The sequence below is a fragment of the Diospyros lotus genome, chromosome 1 (assembly GCF_014633365.1).
Source record: "Diospyros lotus cultivar Yz01 chromosome 1, ASM1463336v1, whole genome shotgun sequence".
Lineage (NCBI taxonomy): Eukaryota > Viridiplantae > Streptophyta > Magnoliopsida > Ericales > Ebenaceae > Diospyros > Diospyros lotus.
The window spans coordinates 34,922,090-34,939,473 of record NC_068338.1 but is presented as its reverse complement, the minus strand read 5'-3'; the positions used below and the strand labels follow the sequence as shown (position 1 = coordinate 34,939,473).

General features: G+C 37.4%; 3 protein-coding genes across 3 annotated transcripts; 2 read left to right on the top strand and 1 right to left on the bottom strand.

Annotated features, from left to right (window-relative positions):
• Positions 1-4: 4 nt before the first annotated feature.
• Positions 5-10,604, bottom strand: LOC127808162 (DNA mismatch repair protein MSH6). Its single transcript, XM_052346575.1, has 21 exons — positions 9,566-10,604; positions 9,204-9,300; positions 8,885-8,987; positions 8,741-8,794; positions 8,589-8,663; positions 8,232-8,300; positions 8,019-8,102; positions 7,731-7,916; positions 6,729-7,273; positions 6,478-6,607; positions 5,590-5,681; positions 5,316-5,494; positions 4,964-5,166; positions 4,758-4,859; positions 4,258-4,420; positions 3,060-3,349; positions 2,848-2,985; positions 2,099-2,178; positions 1,717-1,816; positions 1,182-1,311; positions 5-641 (listed from the first exon to the last, which is right to left on the bottom strand). The coding sequence occupies exons 1-21, from the start codon at positions 10,389-10,391 to the stop codon at positions 391-393; spliced, it is 3,897 nt and encodes a 1,298-aa protein (XP_052202535.1). The 5' UTR covers positions 10,392-10,604; the 3' UTR covers positions 5-390.
• A 1,724-nt stretch (positions 10,605-12,328) lies between these two features.
• Positions 12,329-13,938, top strand: LOC127790935 (histidine kinase CKI1-like). Its single transcript, XM_052320696.1, has 4 exons — positions 12,329-12,379; positions 12,632-12,874; positions 12,982-13,638; positions 13,927-13,938. Exons 1-4 carry the CDS (start codon positions 12,329-12,331, stop codon positions 13,936-13,938), a joined length of 963 nt encoding a protein of 320 aa, XP_052176656.1.
• Positions 13,939-14,154: 216 nt separating this feature from the next.
• LOC127797940 (histidine kinase CKI1-like) lies at positions 14,155-17,384 on the top strand. The gene is made up of 4 exons (XM_052331156.1): positions 14,155-14,552; positions 14,714-15,282; positions 15,532-16,797; positions 17,028-17,384. The coding sequence occupies exons 1-4, from the start codon at positions 14,231-14,233 to the stop codon at positions 17,256-17,258; spliced, it is 2,388 nt and encodes a 795-aa protein (XP_052187116.1). The 5' UTR covers positions 14,155-14,230; the 3' UTR covers positions 17,259-17,384.

Sequence of the window (17,384 nt, the reverse complement as noted above, 5' to 3'; positions counted from 1 at the left end):
ACTTTGAACACAAGTTAACTTCATGCGCAGCTAAAATATTGTACAAAAATTGGGTATGGTCGGTTGGCTTGGAAAAGTAGTTTACAAACTCTCACCAACGGAAGACAACTTGGGTCACCGTTGCTGACCAGAAATCTGTCCCAAAGATTTTAGTTATATGTATACAACCCAAGTTGGCCAACTAACAATTGAACCAGGTGATGATGGCAGGGTTCAGGTTTGAAAAAGCAACACTTGAACAACATAACATAGCTAGAAAGAGCTTGGACAGTTAGAGCTGCTGGCCGATTAGTTGCCCGTCAGACAATTTCCTGAAACAGGAATGCACGCCACTGCGCATTGCGGCCATGCATGCACATTGAGCCATAAAAATCCACCGGGACCCGGGTTTTAAATTTCCTTCAAAAGTACTCTTGCCCTGTGCTGCAGTTCAAGCAGTGAGCTGAGAGACATGCTCTCATCTGCCTCTTGGCAACTTGAATTTGATGCAACCTTAGTTATGCCCTGGATAAGATCGATTACTCTCTTCCCTGCTGCACTCTGAGCAGACATGCCCTCTGATACCTTGCTGTGTTTACCGTACATTCCCTCAAACTCTTGAGACTTGGTAGTCGCCTTGTGAAGTACGGTCTCAGGAAGTCCTGAAATGATGTAAGAACTTGAATTTCATTACATAAGGTAATACTGCTGATGGACAAAACGAAAAAAGCCAATGGTCAAGCAATTCTTTGATTTGCGCATGCTCATCACAAATCAAACAAAAATTTAGTCGAGACAATATCCAGGTGATTTAACATTGCTTCTGCCATTGTCACAAGTCATGATAAACGTCACTTAAAATACTGGTGTCTCAGTAGGTGATCCAAATCAATGCTTTCTATGTTTCGATCAGTTACCAATTGCCTGGATGGATTTGAAAGCATAAATGTGAATAGCAGAAAAAGCTTTATTTAATACTCACAATTTCAATCAGTTTCACATTTTGCCTAGGTTCTTAAATTGAAAAATATTTATTTAATACTCACAATTGGCCAGCATATACATAGGTAAACTCAGAACTTCATTTGAAAGCATAATAATTAATTAATGGGATAACCTAACTGTTGTTGTCAAATAACTAGTTTCCAGCTGCATGCCTAAGCTACAAATAAGAAGCCACAGAGTACACGAGGAAACCGTACCAGCTATCCGTGCAACATTAACACCATAGCTTTTAGGGCATGCACCAGGCATCAGCCTGTAAAGAAAAGTAACTTCTTCTGCACCACCAACCCCTTTTCCAACTTGGCATGCCATATGGCATAGAGAGACCTACATGGTGCACAGATAAAAGATTTGTCAGATTATAATCAAAATCATTAGCAAACGCAGACAAGAGTAATGTGACAATTCTTGTCAGTTAATCCAGCCTGATAAGCAAATTACTGAAGCTCGGGCTGTCAATCATATTACTTAATTTATCACATTGTATTAATAGCAGTCCAATCTTATGCAAAGACCAACCCAAAACTAAAACAAGAAGAAACAACACATCAAGCATTAATCCTACCATGGAGAGTTGGTTACATGAATTCTAGCTTGCCAATTATTTATATCATAGTCAAATCTTTTGTGAGGCCCTTATAACCAACTCAAAACAAAAATAAAAAGAAAAAAAAAAACTGCCAATTTAATCTTAATTAGAGAACACAGATCAAAACAGGAGAGAAGATATACATTGGGATCCTCCAAATAGTCTACAGCTAATCGATGGTAGTGAGTAGAAAACATTCCTCGACACTGCACCTTGTGGACAAAATGGTCAAGAACTGATCCCCTGCAAAAGTTTAACCCATAAAAGATAAAACTAGGATTCAAGGACTTGTGAAACTTCTACACTGTGCTCAGGATTAGGATTTTATGGAAGGGAAATAATGGAAAATAGATGCTCTTTTTACACGCGGAAAAATGCATTCATAAATTAAGTCATTTTCTTTTCATTTTCCTTTCTGTTGAAAATCCTTGCTACAAACAAAGAGTTAAGAATGAGCAATAAGGAATATAAAATTGTATTTATTTGACAAAGTAGGATAATTGAATATATCTTTTAGTGGCTTACGCAATGGCTTGTCCATCTGAAGTTGATGTCCCACGTCCAAGCTCATCCAATGCCACGAGTGAGTTGCGGGTTGCAGATGACTGCATAACCAATAAAATCATGTAAATAAGAACATTAAAGAAAAGCAATGCATGCACACTCAACCTCTGTAATTAACAATAAAATCAAGGCAATGCTCCACATTAAACATAAAACATATTAATCATGTTAGTCTGACCACATTGACCATAAAATCATGCTAAGATACTCCAATAATATGAATAAAGATGTGGTCTGGGACTGGCAATATTTGTAAAAGGTTGGAATATTTACTCAAGAGTATGGATCCAGAGACTAGGTTGGTGAATGGTATTAAGATGAAACAACCAGCACAGACACTTTCGTATTACTCTTTTTTTAAATACTAATAATATAAAACACCATTATTTTTATCACAATAATAACTTTTAACTAAAATGAATTTCTTTTTAAATAGACATAGCATTAGTTAAAAATTAACAAGGAATCAACCAAGAGCAATTATAAATTTCATCAAGGGAAAGAAAAAATGCATGGTAGGGACCTAAGTTGTCCTAGGCTAACCAAAAGTATACCGTCAAAATTTTCAATTAATTTGCTGTCCACATAGTGGTATGTCAGGTGTCAGCCAAAATAATATAAAACCATTCATTACATAGTTCGGAGAAAGAAACAGCATAATCACGTTTTTTTGTTATAGGGCTCACTTGCATAATTATAGGGAAACTCACCAGCATAGATGCAGTTTCTAAAAGCTCAGTCAGAAATGTACTTTGTCCTGCCATGATATGGTCTTTTGCACCCATCCTAACAAACATTTGGTCAACAGGTGACATCTGAAAGCTTTCTGCAGGGACATCTGCTCCTATCTGAGAAAGAACTAAAAGTGAAGACAACAACACAATGGAAAAAACATTACAAGAAATGTGAATTACAAACGTACCTGGGCCAGTATCACAGCCAAGCAGACTTGGCGCAAAAGAGTGGACTTCCCACCCATGTTAGGGCCACTAAGTAGGATGAAACTTGAATGACTGTGACCACCAATAGAAACATCATTTGGAACAAATGAGCTCTTGCCTAGAGAATCACTTCTAAGAACAGGATGGCCTAAACTTTTAGCAATGATGAGTGGTGTTTCATCTGGACATTGCAACCCAGAGATAATAGGCTGGCAGGTGGATCCTTCATAATAGTCATTCACAATTGCTAAGCTAATCAAAACATCTAGTTCTGCAGATGACAGGTTGCACCATGTAAGATGAGTAGAAATGTAATAATTTAAAGATGATATATCGTTTTTAATCTTTTTCAAGCACTTGCAAACAACCATGAAGTTACATGTATACCGTTTTCCCCGATGGTTCCAAGGCAGAATGAAGAAACATTTTGTATGACAGATTTGTTCACAAAATTAAGGTTAATAAAGGGGTGTGTGGGTGCCCCCGGGCCCGTGACGCGCGCGCAGAGAGAGAGAGAGCAAGGGCAGCATGTAGTAAACCTAATTATTTTCCATCAAAGCATCATTTGTAACCTAAATCACAGACACTAAGTTAAAAGCAGAGGGGGAAAAAAGGGAGAAAACATGGCAGGCATATGTTGATAAATAAACAACACATGCATATATGAGAATAACAACAAATTTCATTTTTATCCATTACAAAATAATTTATATTTATTATATCAAAACACAAAGAAATTACCTTAAATGTTCTACACATTGGGAAACAAGTGCAAACAAGAAAGTCCAAATAGCCACTTTGCTAAACCCTACTTAAAATAAGTTGAAAATTTTGGTCTCCATAGTTCTTGAAATTAGAAGTTCATGAAGATTTAAAGACATTAGTAACTTTACAAACCATATCCAAACTTATGTTTCAAACTTGTAATGCAGTTCTGATTTCTTCAAGTAATAAAACACTACCATGGAAATACTTTACAAAAATTATCAAACATGTTTGAGCTATTTTCCAACAAGGTATCTAACAATGACAGTATTTATTTTTCCAAACTTATTATGGTTTAATGTATTCAAGTGCAATTCTGCATTTCCCTGGTAAAAAGTTAAAGAAATAATAAAACACATTCCAATGAGTGTCCAATAATTGCCTAATTCCATACACAAGAAAAGATATGCATACCAGCAACTGTTGAAACCAACTGTCTCCACTTATTGTTATGCTCACAGAAATGTCCAACTAATCTTTGCAAAATGTTTTTCAACTTAGACTCCTTCTCAGATTCAGCTTGAGAGAGTTCCCCCATCATCGTCTTAATTTTGGGAGTCCAATACCGGAAGAAGCCCTGCACACCATAGATGTGGGGTAGGGATGTGTGTTTGGGAAAAAAAAAAAAACAAATTTCAATTAAATCTCAAGCAAGCAAGCAGTCATGCCAAATTGCCTATGGCCAGAGATAAGACCCTGCCTGATAGTTAACAGAGTCAGTTTCATTCAATGAAGGCAACAAGATATTGAATTGCAGAAACAATGATTTCATTTGCCTATCAGCAGGAAGCTATCTAACTACATTACTTCCTCAAGTAATTTGGACCAATAAAAATTGAGATTGGAACTGCATGTCATCAACCAATTTTATAATGCATGGGAAATGATCTTGCCAGCACAAATTCTTTTCTTACCTTTCTAGACGATCGCAACTCATAATTCTTTGGAATTTGCCTGCTCAAGCTGTCAGGGACTTCCAAAAGATATGCCTCCTTTCCAACAGTTACATAACTAATCTATAATGAACCATCAAGGAATGAAGTTGGCAACTCCTCAAGGAATCAATATGGAATAAAACTACATTAAGATTAACAATAGAATCATTTCATATTGCTCTTACAGATGCATCTCCAAGTAATTTCTGCTGCTCCTTCAAGTGTTTGCTCAAACTGGACTCCAGCTCTGCAACTCTGCTGCAGGCAGAATCATACTCTACATCAACCCCTTCACAGGGTATTACACGGCCTGAATTATTTGCTTCCACCCAATCAAAGGCATCCTTGAAATGCTTTAAAACTGAATGAACATCAGGAAGACCTTTGCCTACAAACAGTTGATATACTTGAGGTGCAGAAAGATTTGGGCAATAACAGTAAAGACACAAATGGTGCCAAGAGTTACAAAAGAGAAAGATCCTAAGTTCATTCAACCATTGCAGGTCATGATAATAAAGCCATCAATCCAAATTATACCGGGGGTTAATAGATGATGTAAGAGTCTAGATTCAACATTTTCCAAAATGACACCAAGTGAAGTGCATGCAGAGGTCATTAATTCGCAACCACGCAAGGCAGATATGAACTCCTGAAGCTGTTTCTTTGCTGCATCCTCATATAGAATAACTTTATTTGCATTCCTTCCATTAGCCTCACTGCATAAAATTAAATAATCAACATAAAATCATTTTATGAGACAATCCGAAACAATCTTTTATTAAGTTATCAAGTAAATAGCCATGCAGAGCACCTGCTAGCAAAGATGCGTGCAAGCAAGCGTTCCATATCAGGAAGCCTGGACAAATCTTTTTGGAATTCAAGTGCTAAAGGTAGATTCACCCCCTATAAAGCAGATATGGATCAGAAGACAGACCAAAGCCCAACAAATAAACAAAGTGGAAGGAAAATGTACGACAATGTATCAGTCACAAATGTAAATCCTCATCACAGATCTTCATCTCCCTGAACATTTTAATGCATAAAGGGAATAGGAACTGAAAAATATTACAATCTCCTCTTTCAGAAGCTCTACAAAAAGCATCCACAAAATCGGATCTCCCCCTTTTACAATCCTTTAATAATTCAATCAACTAAAAATATACAATGTAAAAACAAGTACTGAATAATTTCCCAAGTCATGCCCATCAAATGGAATGGTGATAAAGAACTGATATCACCAAATCACATTAGCATTTGTGACTATATAAAACTAATCAGTGATCATTAAGGTGACATTTAAGTGATATTTACTTGAGCCTAATAGAAAGTATAACCAACAAAACTAAATTCTTCACTGCAGATTTTGATATCGAAAGACGAGAAGAAAAAGAAAGTGAAGTTTACAGCAAAACTACCAACTTGGGTTTCCAGCAGATAAGATACTTAGCAGTAACTAGTGTTATTTACATAGCCAAACCAGATACTAGATTCAGCTATTAACTTGGTGAATGCTCTTTCCAAGTATGGATGCTGCCCATTTTGATCTTTTGTTAGTAGTGAAATTCATTAATTATGTTTTCTTTGAACATGCACTCCACACATTTCTACAATTCCTCCTCTGTTACTCCTAAAATATTGCAGGCTCTGTCTGATAACTAACAAAACACAGAAACGCTATTAAAATGCTTTGAAAAATTACCTTGACACCAGTTACAGCATCCTGGCGTTCTCTAATTGACTCCAGATGATATAAAGGTCTTGCAAGCCATGTTTTGAGCAACCTCTTACCTGAAGCTGTCACACAATGGTTCAATTGCGCATATAGTGTTCTACAAAGACCAACAAATACAATTAAATTTGAGATATCCATAAGAATAGTTCAAACAAAAGCTAAAGAAGAAATAAAGAAAATGAAAAATATTACTCCATGCAAGAAAATGGAAAACCTACCCAGAAGAGTCTCCATTTTTGTTGTTCTCAAATATCTCAAGGTTCTCCAGTGCAGCTGCATCAAGAACCATGTATGGCTTTCGAGTAATATCATCAAAACCAGAGCAAGGGAGCAACTCAAACTTTGCAAATCTAAGCAAAGTTTCATCAAGAAAAGCTTGCTTCAAGTAGAAGAGTGCGCCTCCAAGAGCTGAGAGTGCATAACTGCCATTGGTGCCTGCATTCACAAGTTCTGACAGTACATCTGGTAAGCAGTTGACATCTTCTGAAGAGCAAACAGTAGCTTTCGACTTTGCTTCATTCAAAGATGAAGATGCTGATTGCTTATATATTTGCCTGTAGATAGCCTTGATTTCACAAACAGTTTTCTCACCATCCCAGAATTCCAATAGTGGAACCAATTCATTAACTAAGGGATTTCTCGTATGTCTCATTAGTACTCTTTCAGTCTCAGAGGTAAGCAGTTTAGCAGGTTTAACAATTTCCACCGGCCTCAGTTCAGATAAAAGACAACACAAGGCACTACACTCTGGATCATCCTGAAACTGGTGAAAGTGAAATTATTAAAATTAATGAATATTAGAAACACCACATTCGACTTGGTACAGAAATCAACAAAATTCCCAAACATGACAAGAAAAACTAAGTGCCATGATTAATTTTGTCATATTGAGATAGTATAAACAAAAAAAGCTCCTCAAGTAACCATTCAAGTTATGCTAGGAATATATTAATCCTCTTATCAGCAGAAATAGCATGCTGAGGAAAACCCATGTAGTTAACCTAATAGAAACAAGAGTTATGATCCTAAGATGCAAGATAACACTTTAATGCTCATCCACCCAGCTGACAGAGAACATTTGAGACTACAAAAACTAAACTTGTCCACGCCCCTGGATCAGGTTCTTATGATTTCATGTGATCCAGTGACAGGTAAATAAACCCACACTACAGAATTGAAAGCATTGGTTTGTGACTTAAGAGTTCAGACTCCAGACTCACCTGACCAAGAATAATTTTGCTTGTGGCAACATCAACTACACAAACACCAAAGACCCGCTCCAGATGGTTTTCTTGACAACTTTCAGTCAATGCCATAAGATAAGAAGCCTCAGGGTTGGCCGACATCATTTCTCCCTCTGTTAAGGTTCCTTTTGTGACCACAGCACATATCTCCCGTTTCACAACCTATAACCAATGTAAAATGTCAACCACTAAAATCAGAAAGCAAAAAAATTCAGGGGAGAACTTTTATCTATCTCTTAGGGTCTTACAGAGATTGAGCTTTACCTTGTCTTTGGAACCCTTCTCCTTGCGACGAAGCTCAAGCTGTTCAGGTGTCTCTGTCTGCTCCACAACAAGAACACGATAACCCTGCTCCACTGAAGAAGCTTGTCAAACATCTCTTAACAATCAAGGAAGACTTGGCAAAGATATATGAGTGTAATAAATCCAGTAACTGAAAATCACGTTTTGAAAACAAAAACGTTTTGAGAAACAAACCTTCCGAGCCAGCCTCTCCACATTCATTGAGAAATTCTTTTCTGGAAACCCACAATGAGGCTGTTCTCCCTGAAAATTCAAGCGAAAGCAAAACATAATGCTACATCTACATAGATATAAAAACAAGGATACAAACTAATTCATCCAACTAGAGGGTACAACCCATAACAAGAAACTAGCATGCATATTCTCTATAGTAACATCCTAACAATTTATCTTACAATTCTAAAGGAAATGACAAAAAATACTATTGAAAAAAGAGGAAGGAAAAATAAATAAATAAATAGAGCAGGGCAGGCTTGCAATATCACGTAAAATCTTATGAAGCACACTGAATTTAGCTGAAGCTTCTCATACCTTCATATATTGCAGATCAAGTTCTTTAGCTCCTAAATGTGCATCCATTTCAAAAAGCTCATAAAATTTTCCCATCTGTTCCAACACCAATGATATTATCATGCATTAGCTTGATTTCAAATGATTCGTCCTATGTAAACAATTCCTACTACCTTAAAAAACAGAACTTTGTCCATGTGCTTAGACTTGAACTCCCACCATTGCCTCTACAAAATAATAAATAGATTTAATATTGATGAATTGCATTACAAGACTTGTTCCAAAACCTCTAAACTAGCTTCTATTAAAAGTATTACCTGGCCACCAGTTAAGCTCTTTAAAAAATTAGGGGGTAAATATAAAGTTCTTGGATCATAATTTACATCTCCAGAGCGTCTTCTATTGGCATCCCTCCGCTCTCTGTTGCAACAGTAGAGTAAATTGCATGACTCATCATAAAATAAATACGGATGGAGTAATACATGCGATCTCATTAGAAAATTAAAATACTAGACGTCTGAAGGAAAAGAAATAAAAACACTCAGGCCTTTGTTTGGACCCATTTGGGCAGAATTATACACCTACCATTAAACAAGACTCAGAGAACTACAACCTATTGATGCAATATGAACTTACTCCCCAAGAAAGTGCAACTTCTGCGCCTCTCGCATGCCAAACCTTTCTGCTGCATCACCCATTAAAACATCATTTACAGCATGAGGTGCATTTCCACCTACAGAAACAATGTCCACACTCATTACAAGTTTACAACACAACATATAGCAAAACTATAAACTGAAAGATCGGGTTAGTCAATCAAACATCACATTTAAGAATTAAATTTGAGTTTCCTCCTTTTTTTCCCTCACAGCATTGTATTACAATGAAATACTGCAGCAAAGTCCTGGTTGCTAACAAGCATTCTAACCACCATCATAGTTGACCACAATCCAATACAAAGGAAACAAAAAAAACTCTTAGGGTGCATCATCACTTACGGCCGTGATCTTTAGGCTCGAACAATCTGTCTCCGTTGCACTCTGGAGAAACCTTACATGTGCCCTTTTTAGCATCCCCTACGCCCTTGCTCTTCTTATTAGAACCCGGCTTCGCTTCCGCGCTCGACTTCCGCTTTCCTGAATTCGAGTTCTTGCCCCGCGCTAGCTTGATCCTTCCCTCGTCACTCTCTTCGTCGTCTTCCAAATCCATATCCTCCGAAACATCCTCGTCGGCCTCTCCGGGCTCCGCTTCGTTCCAATTTTCATCAGCTGAATCATCATCGCCGCCACCTTCCGCTTCGTCCGCATCATGCGCCGACTCTTCCTTGCCTTCGACCACCGAAACGCGACGCAAGCGGCGGAACCGCCTAGTCACTTCTTCAACCCACTCTATCTTCTCCTTCTCGAGATCCAGAAGCTCCTCCTCGGCATCGTCGTACTGAATCAGATGCTTACCAGAGCTTTTATCGAAGGATTTGACACAACCTTCATACCAAGACTGGTCGAGAGGCCAATAAACCCTAATCCTCTTGTTGAGCACCTCTTCGCCCAAACGTTTCTTGTTGGGGGTGAGGTCGGGAGATGGACCAATGACTAGGAGAGGCTTCTTGCGCTTGGGTTGGAGAAGTAAAGGAGTGATGGGGCTAGGGCTCGGGCTCGGGCTCCGATCGGGTTTAGGGTTAGGGTTAGGGTGCAATTTAGGGGATTGTTTGGAGAGAACAGGGGAAGGAGAAGAAGAGGAAGGCTTGGAGAAGAATGCCGTGATTTGGCTTTGTTGATTCACCAAGGGCGATCGGCCATTGCTGGCCCGACGCGGAGGAGCCATTGGAACGAATTCAAGTCTCAGAGAGAGAGAGAGAGAGAAATGTATATGTGGGCGTCGATTGGATTGTGTGAAGAAGGCGGGAAGAAGAGAAGTGTTTCAGTTCAGACGGCGGGATTTTGGCGGGAAGTTGTGGGAATCGCTGCGCGGTGGCCGCGCGCACCCCGTCGACGGTGGAAGTGCGAACCGCCAAAACCACGCTTCTTCTTTTTTTTTTTTTTTAATCTAAAAAACCACAGTTATTAGCTGTCACCACCATGTTTTAACTTTAATAGAAAATTAAACAATTTGTGTAATCATTCCTCCCCTTTTTAATTTGCTCGTACAAAATTAAATTACAAAATATTAGAATTGCAATGTTATCTTTTAAAAAAATTTAAATTTTGAAGTAAAATTGAAACGGTAAAGTGTGTGCATGCTCTTATAAGGGATACAAATTTTATTTATTTGAATATGTATGGAGAAAGAGAATAAGAAAGATAAGTATAAAGATTAGATAAATATCAATGATAAATCATATTTCTTGTTTTGCGTCTAAGTTTAATAATTAATTATTCATTGTATACAACCGATTTTCATTTCTTATACAATATCATATTGCAAAATATTAGGATTGCAAGTTATCTTTTAAAGTAACTAAATTTTGAAGTAAAATTGAAATATGTATATTGTTATAAGAGATAAGGATTTTATTTATTTGAATATAAATAGATCGAGAAAGTGACGAATGTTAACAATAAATTATATTCTTTGTTTTGTGTCCACATCTAATAATCATTTCATCGAATTTTACTTGTTGGTACATAATTAAATTGCTAAATATTATGATTGCAACGTTATCTTTTAAAGTATTTAAATTTTGAAATAAAATTAAAATATTAAAGTGTGTATGTTATTATAAGAGATAAGAATTTTATTAATTTAAATATAAATTGACAAAGAAAATGAGAATAGCAAACATAGAAATTAGACAAATGTCAATAGTAAATCACATCCCTTGTTTTGTGTCTACATGTGATAATCATTCATTGTACACAATTGATTTTCACTTCCTTCCTGATACAAAATCAAATTACAAAATATTATATAAGAGATAAGAGATAAGAATTTTATTTATTTGAATATGAATAAAGAAAGAGAAAGACAAGTATAAAGATTAAATATTTCCTAAATTTTAGTTGCAAGAGCTTTTTAATATTTAAAAATTTATCTTCACTTTTATCATCTCAATAGTAGAAGAAAGTCGTTTTGTAGCTCTTTTTTTTTCTTGTTTAGCATTTTATGTTTATAGTTGTTAAGTGTGGATTCTTAAATATTGCACGAGTATCAACTGTGATAAATTCAAAGATATTTCATAATAAAGTTGAAAACAAATTCAGATTAGTTGAACTTTATTTTTTTATTTTTTTTTTGTCAATATTGTTGCTTAGTTTTGTTGTTTGGAAGCCAAGAAAATGCTTGTTAAAATTACTTAAATTGCATCTTCATTTCATTCTAAACCGTTATTAATTTCCTATTACAATCATCGTTGGTTTCTTTTGATTCATCTTTATTGAGTTCCGGTCATCCATCTAATTAAACCCTAAATCATTATAAACGAGTTTGTTTAACTATACACACATTATTAATTGCAGTATCGTGCATGTTTAGAACTAAATTCATGCATTAAATGTATTAATTCAAGTCAAAGATAAGTGACTTAATACATAGATTTATCAATTAAATAATGTCATTAAAATGCAATTATATTCTAATAAGGAAAAATATAATTCCCTCACAATGAAAAAGATTTGATGTGTAATTAATTTATTCTATTGATATGATTTATTTGATGATTTACTTTTCATCCGTGAAATACTAATATTTTATGACTTAATTTTTATCAAAGTTCAGAAAGTAATATTAGACGGTATTCCATTGACAATAATCAAACAAGTTTCATGGCGTGCAGTTCATTGGCGTTCAAGTATGCTTGCTGCTTCTTCCTCCTGGTAATTTTGTAGGGCTCAACTTCGTATTTGAGTTTTGAATAACACATCGTGGTTGTCAATTATCTTGTTTTTGATTTTTTAATTATGATAATGAAATATCCAACCATTGCTCTCCTTTTAAGTATGGTTGAATAAACTCACGAAAACACAAGTTTTTTGAAGTGCAGATTGAGATGTTGATGAAAAACCAAGTATTTTGGATTCATGGCTATTTAGGCTTAGAAAAGTTCTTTGATTAATTGCACCGTGCAGGTAGTCCTAGTTCTGCTGGTTCCAGGTCTGCTAGCCCCATCTTTTTATACCAATGTCAAGACAACTGAGAAAGAAGCGCAGTTGATTTCCCAAGATTTCAACCATCAAGTGGTATCAGAAATTGAAAGAACAACACACTTGTTATCTCCTGCCAATTCATCGGCAGCAAATTTAGCAAGAATTTTGAACTCATCGCTGGACGGAGGGAACCTTTCAATTTCATTCTCCACAATTGAAACTAGTGTTTGTATCCGTCTCTTTTCATTCTATGAATTTGAAAAGGCAAAACATGACGAAGCTAATTAATGCCAGTAAATGTTCCATCTAAATGTATATATACATACATGCAGGTGGCGCCTGGATTGTTTCAAGCACTATCAACAGTTCCACACTTGTCACAGGTTGCTTATATTGGATCAAATGGTTTGTTCTTCTCGTACTACATCAGTGGCAATCAAACTTCAGCAGTGTATTCCAATTCGTCACGGGTTGCTAATGCGAGTCTCACAAGTTTTAGCGGCTGGTATACTCGACCAGTAAATCGCAACAATGGAAAGCTATATGGAGAAGCTACTAGCTTCCGTTCTCTATTTACAATGAATTCAACTAGCTTGTTGGAAGAAGCCTTGAATAGTACAGATGGTCATGCTTCATTAGGAACTGGGTTCACTCAAGATCTTCTGTTCTTCAACACGGTTGGTTTGGATGGAAAAGGAGCTATCTCTCTAGGGTTTTCATTGGAGTCATTGACTCATTTTTTCTCTAGCATTGAAATCCATGGTGGAAACTTGTATTTGGCTACAAAAGATGGAAGAGTACTAGCTGCAGGAATTGCCAGCCATTCGGTTTCATTTGAATTTCTCAATGCCAATGGAACTCAGAAAGGTCATGTTGGCAATGTTACGTGCGAGGCTAATAACAGCAAACTGGAAGGATCCGTGTTGAACATTGGGGAAAGCAATTACATGATTTACTGCTCACCATTGGATATCCTCGGAGTTAAATTGGTAAGCACCAAACGCTTTCATTATATAAACAACTAAAATGTGCTTCTGTATGTAATGTAGTTGCTATGTATATTTCATGCTCAATATGAAAATTAAGCTGATGACAGGACTTAATTATAGAGCAAATATTAAAAAGGAAAGAGTAACTTATCAACGAATGCTCTACACTCTGTGGCTCCACTGTTACCCTCGAAGGAAGATTTTATTATTTATTTACGTGTCTTCCGTTATCATTCTAAATCCCCCCCATTGATCCAGGAAGATAACAACTTAAAAATTTCCATGCAGGAATATGATTGAAACTGGAAGCAGAGAACAAGAACAGGTGTATATTTCAGCAATGTGAACATTAAACATTCTTATATTTATACAGAAAAAAGTTTCCAAAACTAATTTAATGAATCCCTATGGATATGCCAATTTACACCAGAAATCATGCTAATCAAGCGAAAGATCTATAGGTTTCCAGAAATCAACCCATGATCTCAAGAAATCAAGCTCTAACAGAATAATGGTTTGAATTCTGGTATGGTTTCAGGCGTATGTATTGGCTTTACCACAGAGGGAAGTAGAGGGCCATGTTCACAGCACTATGGTGTATGCCTATGTGCTTCTACTACTGATGGGTTTTAGCATGGCCGTCTTAATTTGTGCATTTGTGTACTTCATTGTTGGAGCGGCCCAAAACGAGATACGCTTGCGCGTTAGACTCATAAAACAAATGGAAGCGACTCAACAGGCTGAGAAGAAGAGTTTGAACAAGAGCCTCGCCTTCGCAACTGCAAGCCACGATATCCGTGCTTTGCTTGCAGGGATCACTGGTTTGGTAGAGATGTGTCACGATGAAGTCCCTCCCGGATCAGAGTTGGACACAAACTTGACGCAAGTAGGGAGTTGTACAAAAGATCTTCTGGGTAAATTTCCCTACCATTTTCTCCATCAATCTTCATAACAACCATTCTAAGTACTCAAGATCATATGTGCACAAGAAAATTAATATCCCATAGAAATTTAAATTGGAAAAATTTTGTCCATATTCAAAAGGCTCTAACAAATAAGGAAAAGTATTATGCAGGTATTTTGAATTCTATTATGGATGCAAGTAAAATTGAAGCTGGCAAAATGCAGCTTGAGGAAGAGGAGTTTGATTTGGCTCAACTGCTAGAAGATGTAGTTGATCTGTACCATCCTGTTGGGATGAAAAAGGGGGTAGATGTGGTGTTGGATCCTTGTGATGGTTCTGTCTCGAAAAAGGTCAAAGGTGATCGGACTAAACTTAAACAAATATTGTCCAACTTACTAAGCAATGCGGTCAAATTTACTTCTGAGGGACATGTAGCTGTTCGAGCTTGGGCTAGGACGCCAAGCCCGAGCAATACAATATTCTCTTCCAGCCCCAACAGCTCTTTGCATTGCATTTCATGCTTATTTCCCAAGAATGATGATGCATACAGTGGCTTCGAATCTATGAAGAGCATCCATGAAAATTTGAACTGCGTGGAAGTTGTTTTCGAGGTGGATGATACAGGACTAGGAATTCCGAAAGAGAAGCAAAATGCTGTGTTTGAAAACTATGTTCAGGTCAGAAAGACTGCTCCTTCCCAAGAAGGCACTGGCCTAGGCCTTGGTATTGTTCAATCTCTGGTATGTAAATCTCACGACAAAGTCAAGACATCTTTACTCTTAATCCTTCCTTTGTTATAATAACTAAAGGGGGCCAATCGTTTACTTTCAACTAACAAATTGAAACTGCTCCAAACCGTTCCTAATATGAAAACCATAGAACTTGTAGGCTTACCATTGATTTACTTCCTCACATAAAGTTCAGTTTTTTTATTTAGTCGTTGCTTGATACAAGGGCGGGTTTCTAATTTAGTTGTTACTTGATGCCAGGTACGTCTAATGGGTGGCGAAATAGGAATTGTGGACAAGGAAATTGGTGAAAAGGGGACCTGCTTCAGGTTTAACATCTTCCTCACTACATGTGAGACTGAACCAAGTGGTGATGCAAGAGAAGAAGATATCGAGTCAAATTATGGTTCTGTATCTGGTGATTTGATCCAACAACATTCAGGGCCCAGCACATGCACCTGCACCCCTAAGAGGGAGGAATCTCGTGTTGTACTCTTTATTCAAAGCGAAATTCGACAGAGAATTTCACAGAAATTCATGGAGAGGCTAGGAATAAAAGTGTCGACTGTGAAAGAATGGGAGCAACTTCCTCGGACCCTAAAGAATATCAAACAGAAGTTGAATAATTTCTACCATAGCGCTTCAAGTAGATCTGAAACAAGTTCGAGGAGTGATCGAGTCTTTAGCCCCAGCACGAGAGCAAAGGGCATCCCGTTGAGTACTTTTGATGGGACGGATCCAATACCAACTCCTTACAGGAGGACTAATCTGAAAGGTGTCCCAAATTTCATATTAATTGTAATTGATATCAATGCAGGTCCCTTTCGAGAACTAAGTAAGGCTGTGGCTGAGTTTAGAAGAGACCTTCACAATACTTGTTGCAGGATTGTTTGGATAGATAAACCAGGCGCTCACAATGTCCACTCAAAAGGCCTGTACGAGGACAAGCTCCCCCCTACTGATATGGTCATATCCAAGCCCCTTCACGGCTCTTGCCTATACCAGTTGATCGGAATGCTGCCCGAGTTTGGAGGTGCATTACCTGATATTTCATCTGGAAAAAGGAGACAAAGTACATATCAGCTTGAAAACATGTCTTCAAAATCATACCATTCAACGAGCCAGGCGCATTGGGGGACAAAGTCAAGGAATAGTATTGCTGCCCAATTTCATATCCAACAGGGAGAGACACAAGAACATGGCAGCCCAAGCAGGGAGAAACCCGCAAGCTGGAAGGAGGCTTTGGTTTCTTACCCCAACCTCGGGGTACAAGCGGGAAGAATACAAGAACATGGTAGCACGAGCAGTGAGAACCTCTTGAATGGGATGAGATTCTTGGTTGCAGAGGATGATGGAGTGACAAGGAAGGTGACCAAGTATAGAGTTTCCCTGCTTGGTGCTCACGTGGATTTATGTGAGAATGGCAAAGAAGCTATAGAATTAGTCTGCAAAGGTTTACGTGGTCACAGGAAAGACGGAGCTACTACAGCCTCTCTTCCTTATGACTGTATTTTGATGGACTGCGAGGTACGGATACTGCACTTCCTATACCTCTTTACACACCCGTCTTTGTTGTGTTGCATTTCAATGGCTTGGCTAATGGCTAATTCTAGTAGAGAATTATTCTTATTCTACCAACTGAATCATCATGCTGATTAAAGATGATTTACTGGTTTGGTACAAACACGTGCATACACACATCAACAACTGAGTTGGGAATGTCCATGCACTTGACATTTATTCATTCTAATGTGCAGATGCCTGTGGTGGATGGTTTCGAAGCCACAAGAAGGATACGGGAGGAAGAGAAGTACTACGGCGTCCATATACCGATCATAGCATTAACTGCACATACAACACTTGAAGTTGAGGAAACAAAGAGGATAAGGCAGGCTGGGATGGATTTTCAATTGGCTAAGCCACTGGACCAGGGTCAGCTTATGGAAGCTATCGTATACATCAATAATAGCAAATTAGCAATCAACTAACATACATTGATACTTGATAGTGTTTCTCTCTCGTGTTCCCCCGTACTTACCTTGCGCACTTCCTTATGTGCATTAGATGCACTTTATTTTGTAACTATATTTGGATACCATTTGATAATTTGAACA

What these genes read in the sequence shown, in the direction of transcription:
- LOC127808162 (XM_052346575.1), bottom strand. Translation starts at nt 10,391, where the DNA reads ATGGCTCCTCCGCGTCGGGCCAGCAATGGCCGATCGCCCTTGGTGAAT. An exon ending in AAGTTGCACTTTCTTGGGGA is followed by an intron (nt 8,988 to 9,203) that starts GTAAGTTCATAT and finishes CTGTTGCAACAG; the next exon opens with AGAGCGGAGGGATGCCAATA. An exon ending in GCAAAATTATTCTTGGTCAG is followed by an intron (nt 7,274 to 7,730) that starts GTGAGTCTGGAG and finishes CACTTTCACCAG; the next exon opens with TTTCAGGATGATCCAGAGTG.
- LOC127790935 (XM_052320696.1), top strand. Translation starts at nt 12,329, where the DNA reads ATGGCGTGCAGTTCATTGGCGTTCAAGTATGCTTGCTGCTTCTTCCTC. An exon ending in CTTGCTGCTTCTTCCTCCTG is followed by an intron (nt 12,380 to 12,631) that starts GTAATTTTGTAG and finishes TGCACCGTGCAG; the next exon opens with GTAGTCCTAGTTCTGCTGGT. An exon ending in TCTCCACAATTGAAACTAGT is followed by an intron (nt 12,875 to 12,981) that starts GTTTGTATCCGT and finishes ACATACATGCAG; the next exon opens with GTGGCGCCTGGATTGTTTCA.
- LOC127797940 (XM_052331156.1), top strand. Translation starts at nt 14,231, where the DNA reads ATGGTGTATGCCTATGTGCTTCTACTACTGATGGGTTTTAGCATGGCC. An exon ending in TTGTACAAAAGATCTTCTGG is followed by an intron (nt 14,553 to 14,713) that starts GTAAATTTCCCT and finishes AGTATTATGCAG; the next exon opens with GTATTTTGAATTCTATTATG. An exon ending in TTGGTATTGTTCAATCTCTG is followed by an intron (nt 15,283 to 15,531) that starts GTATGTAAATCT and finishes ACTTGATGCCAG; the next exon opens with GTACGTCTAATGGGTGGCGA.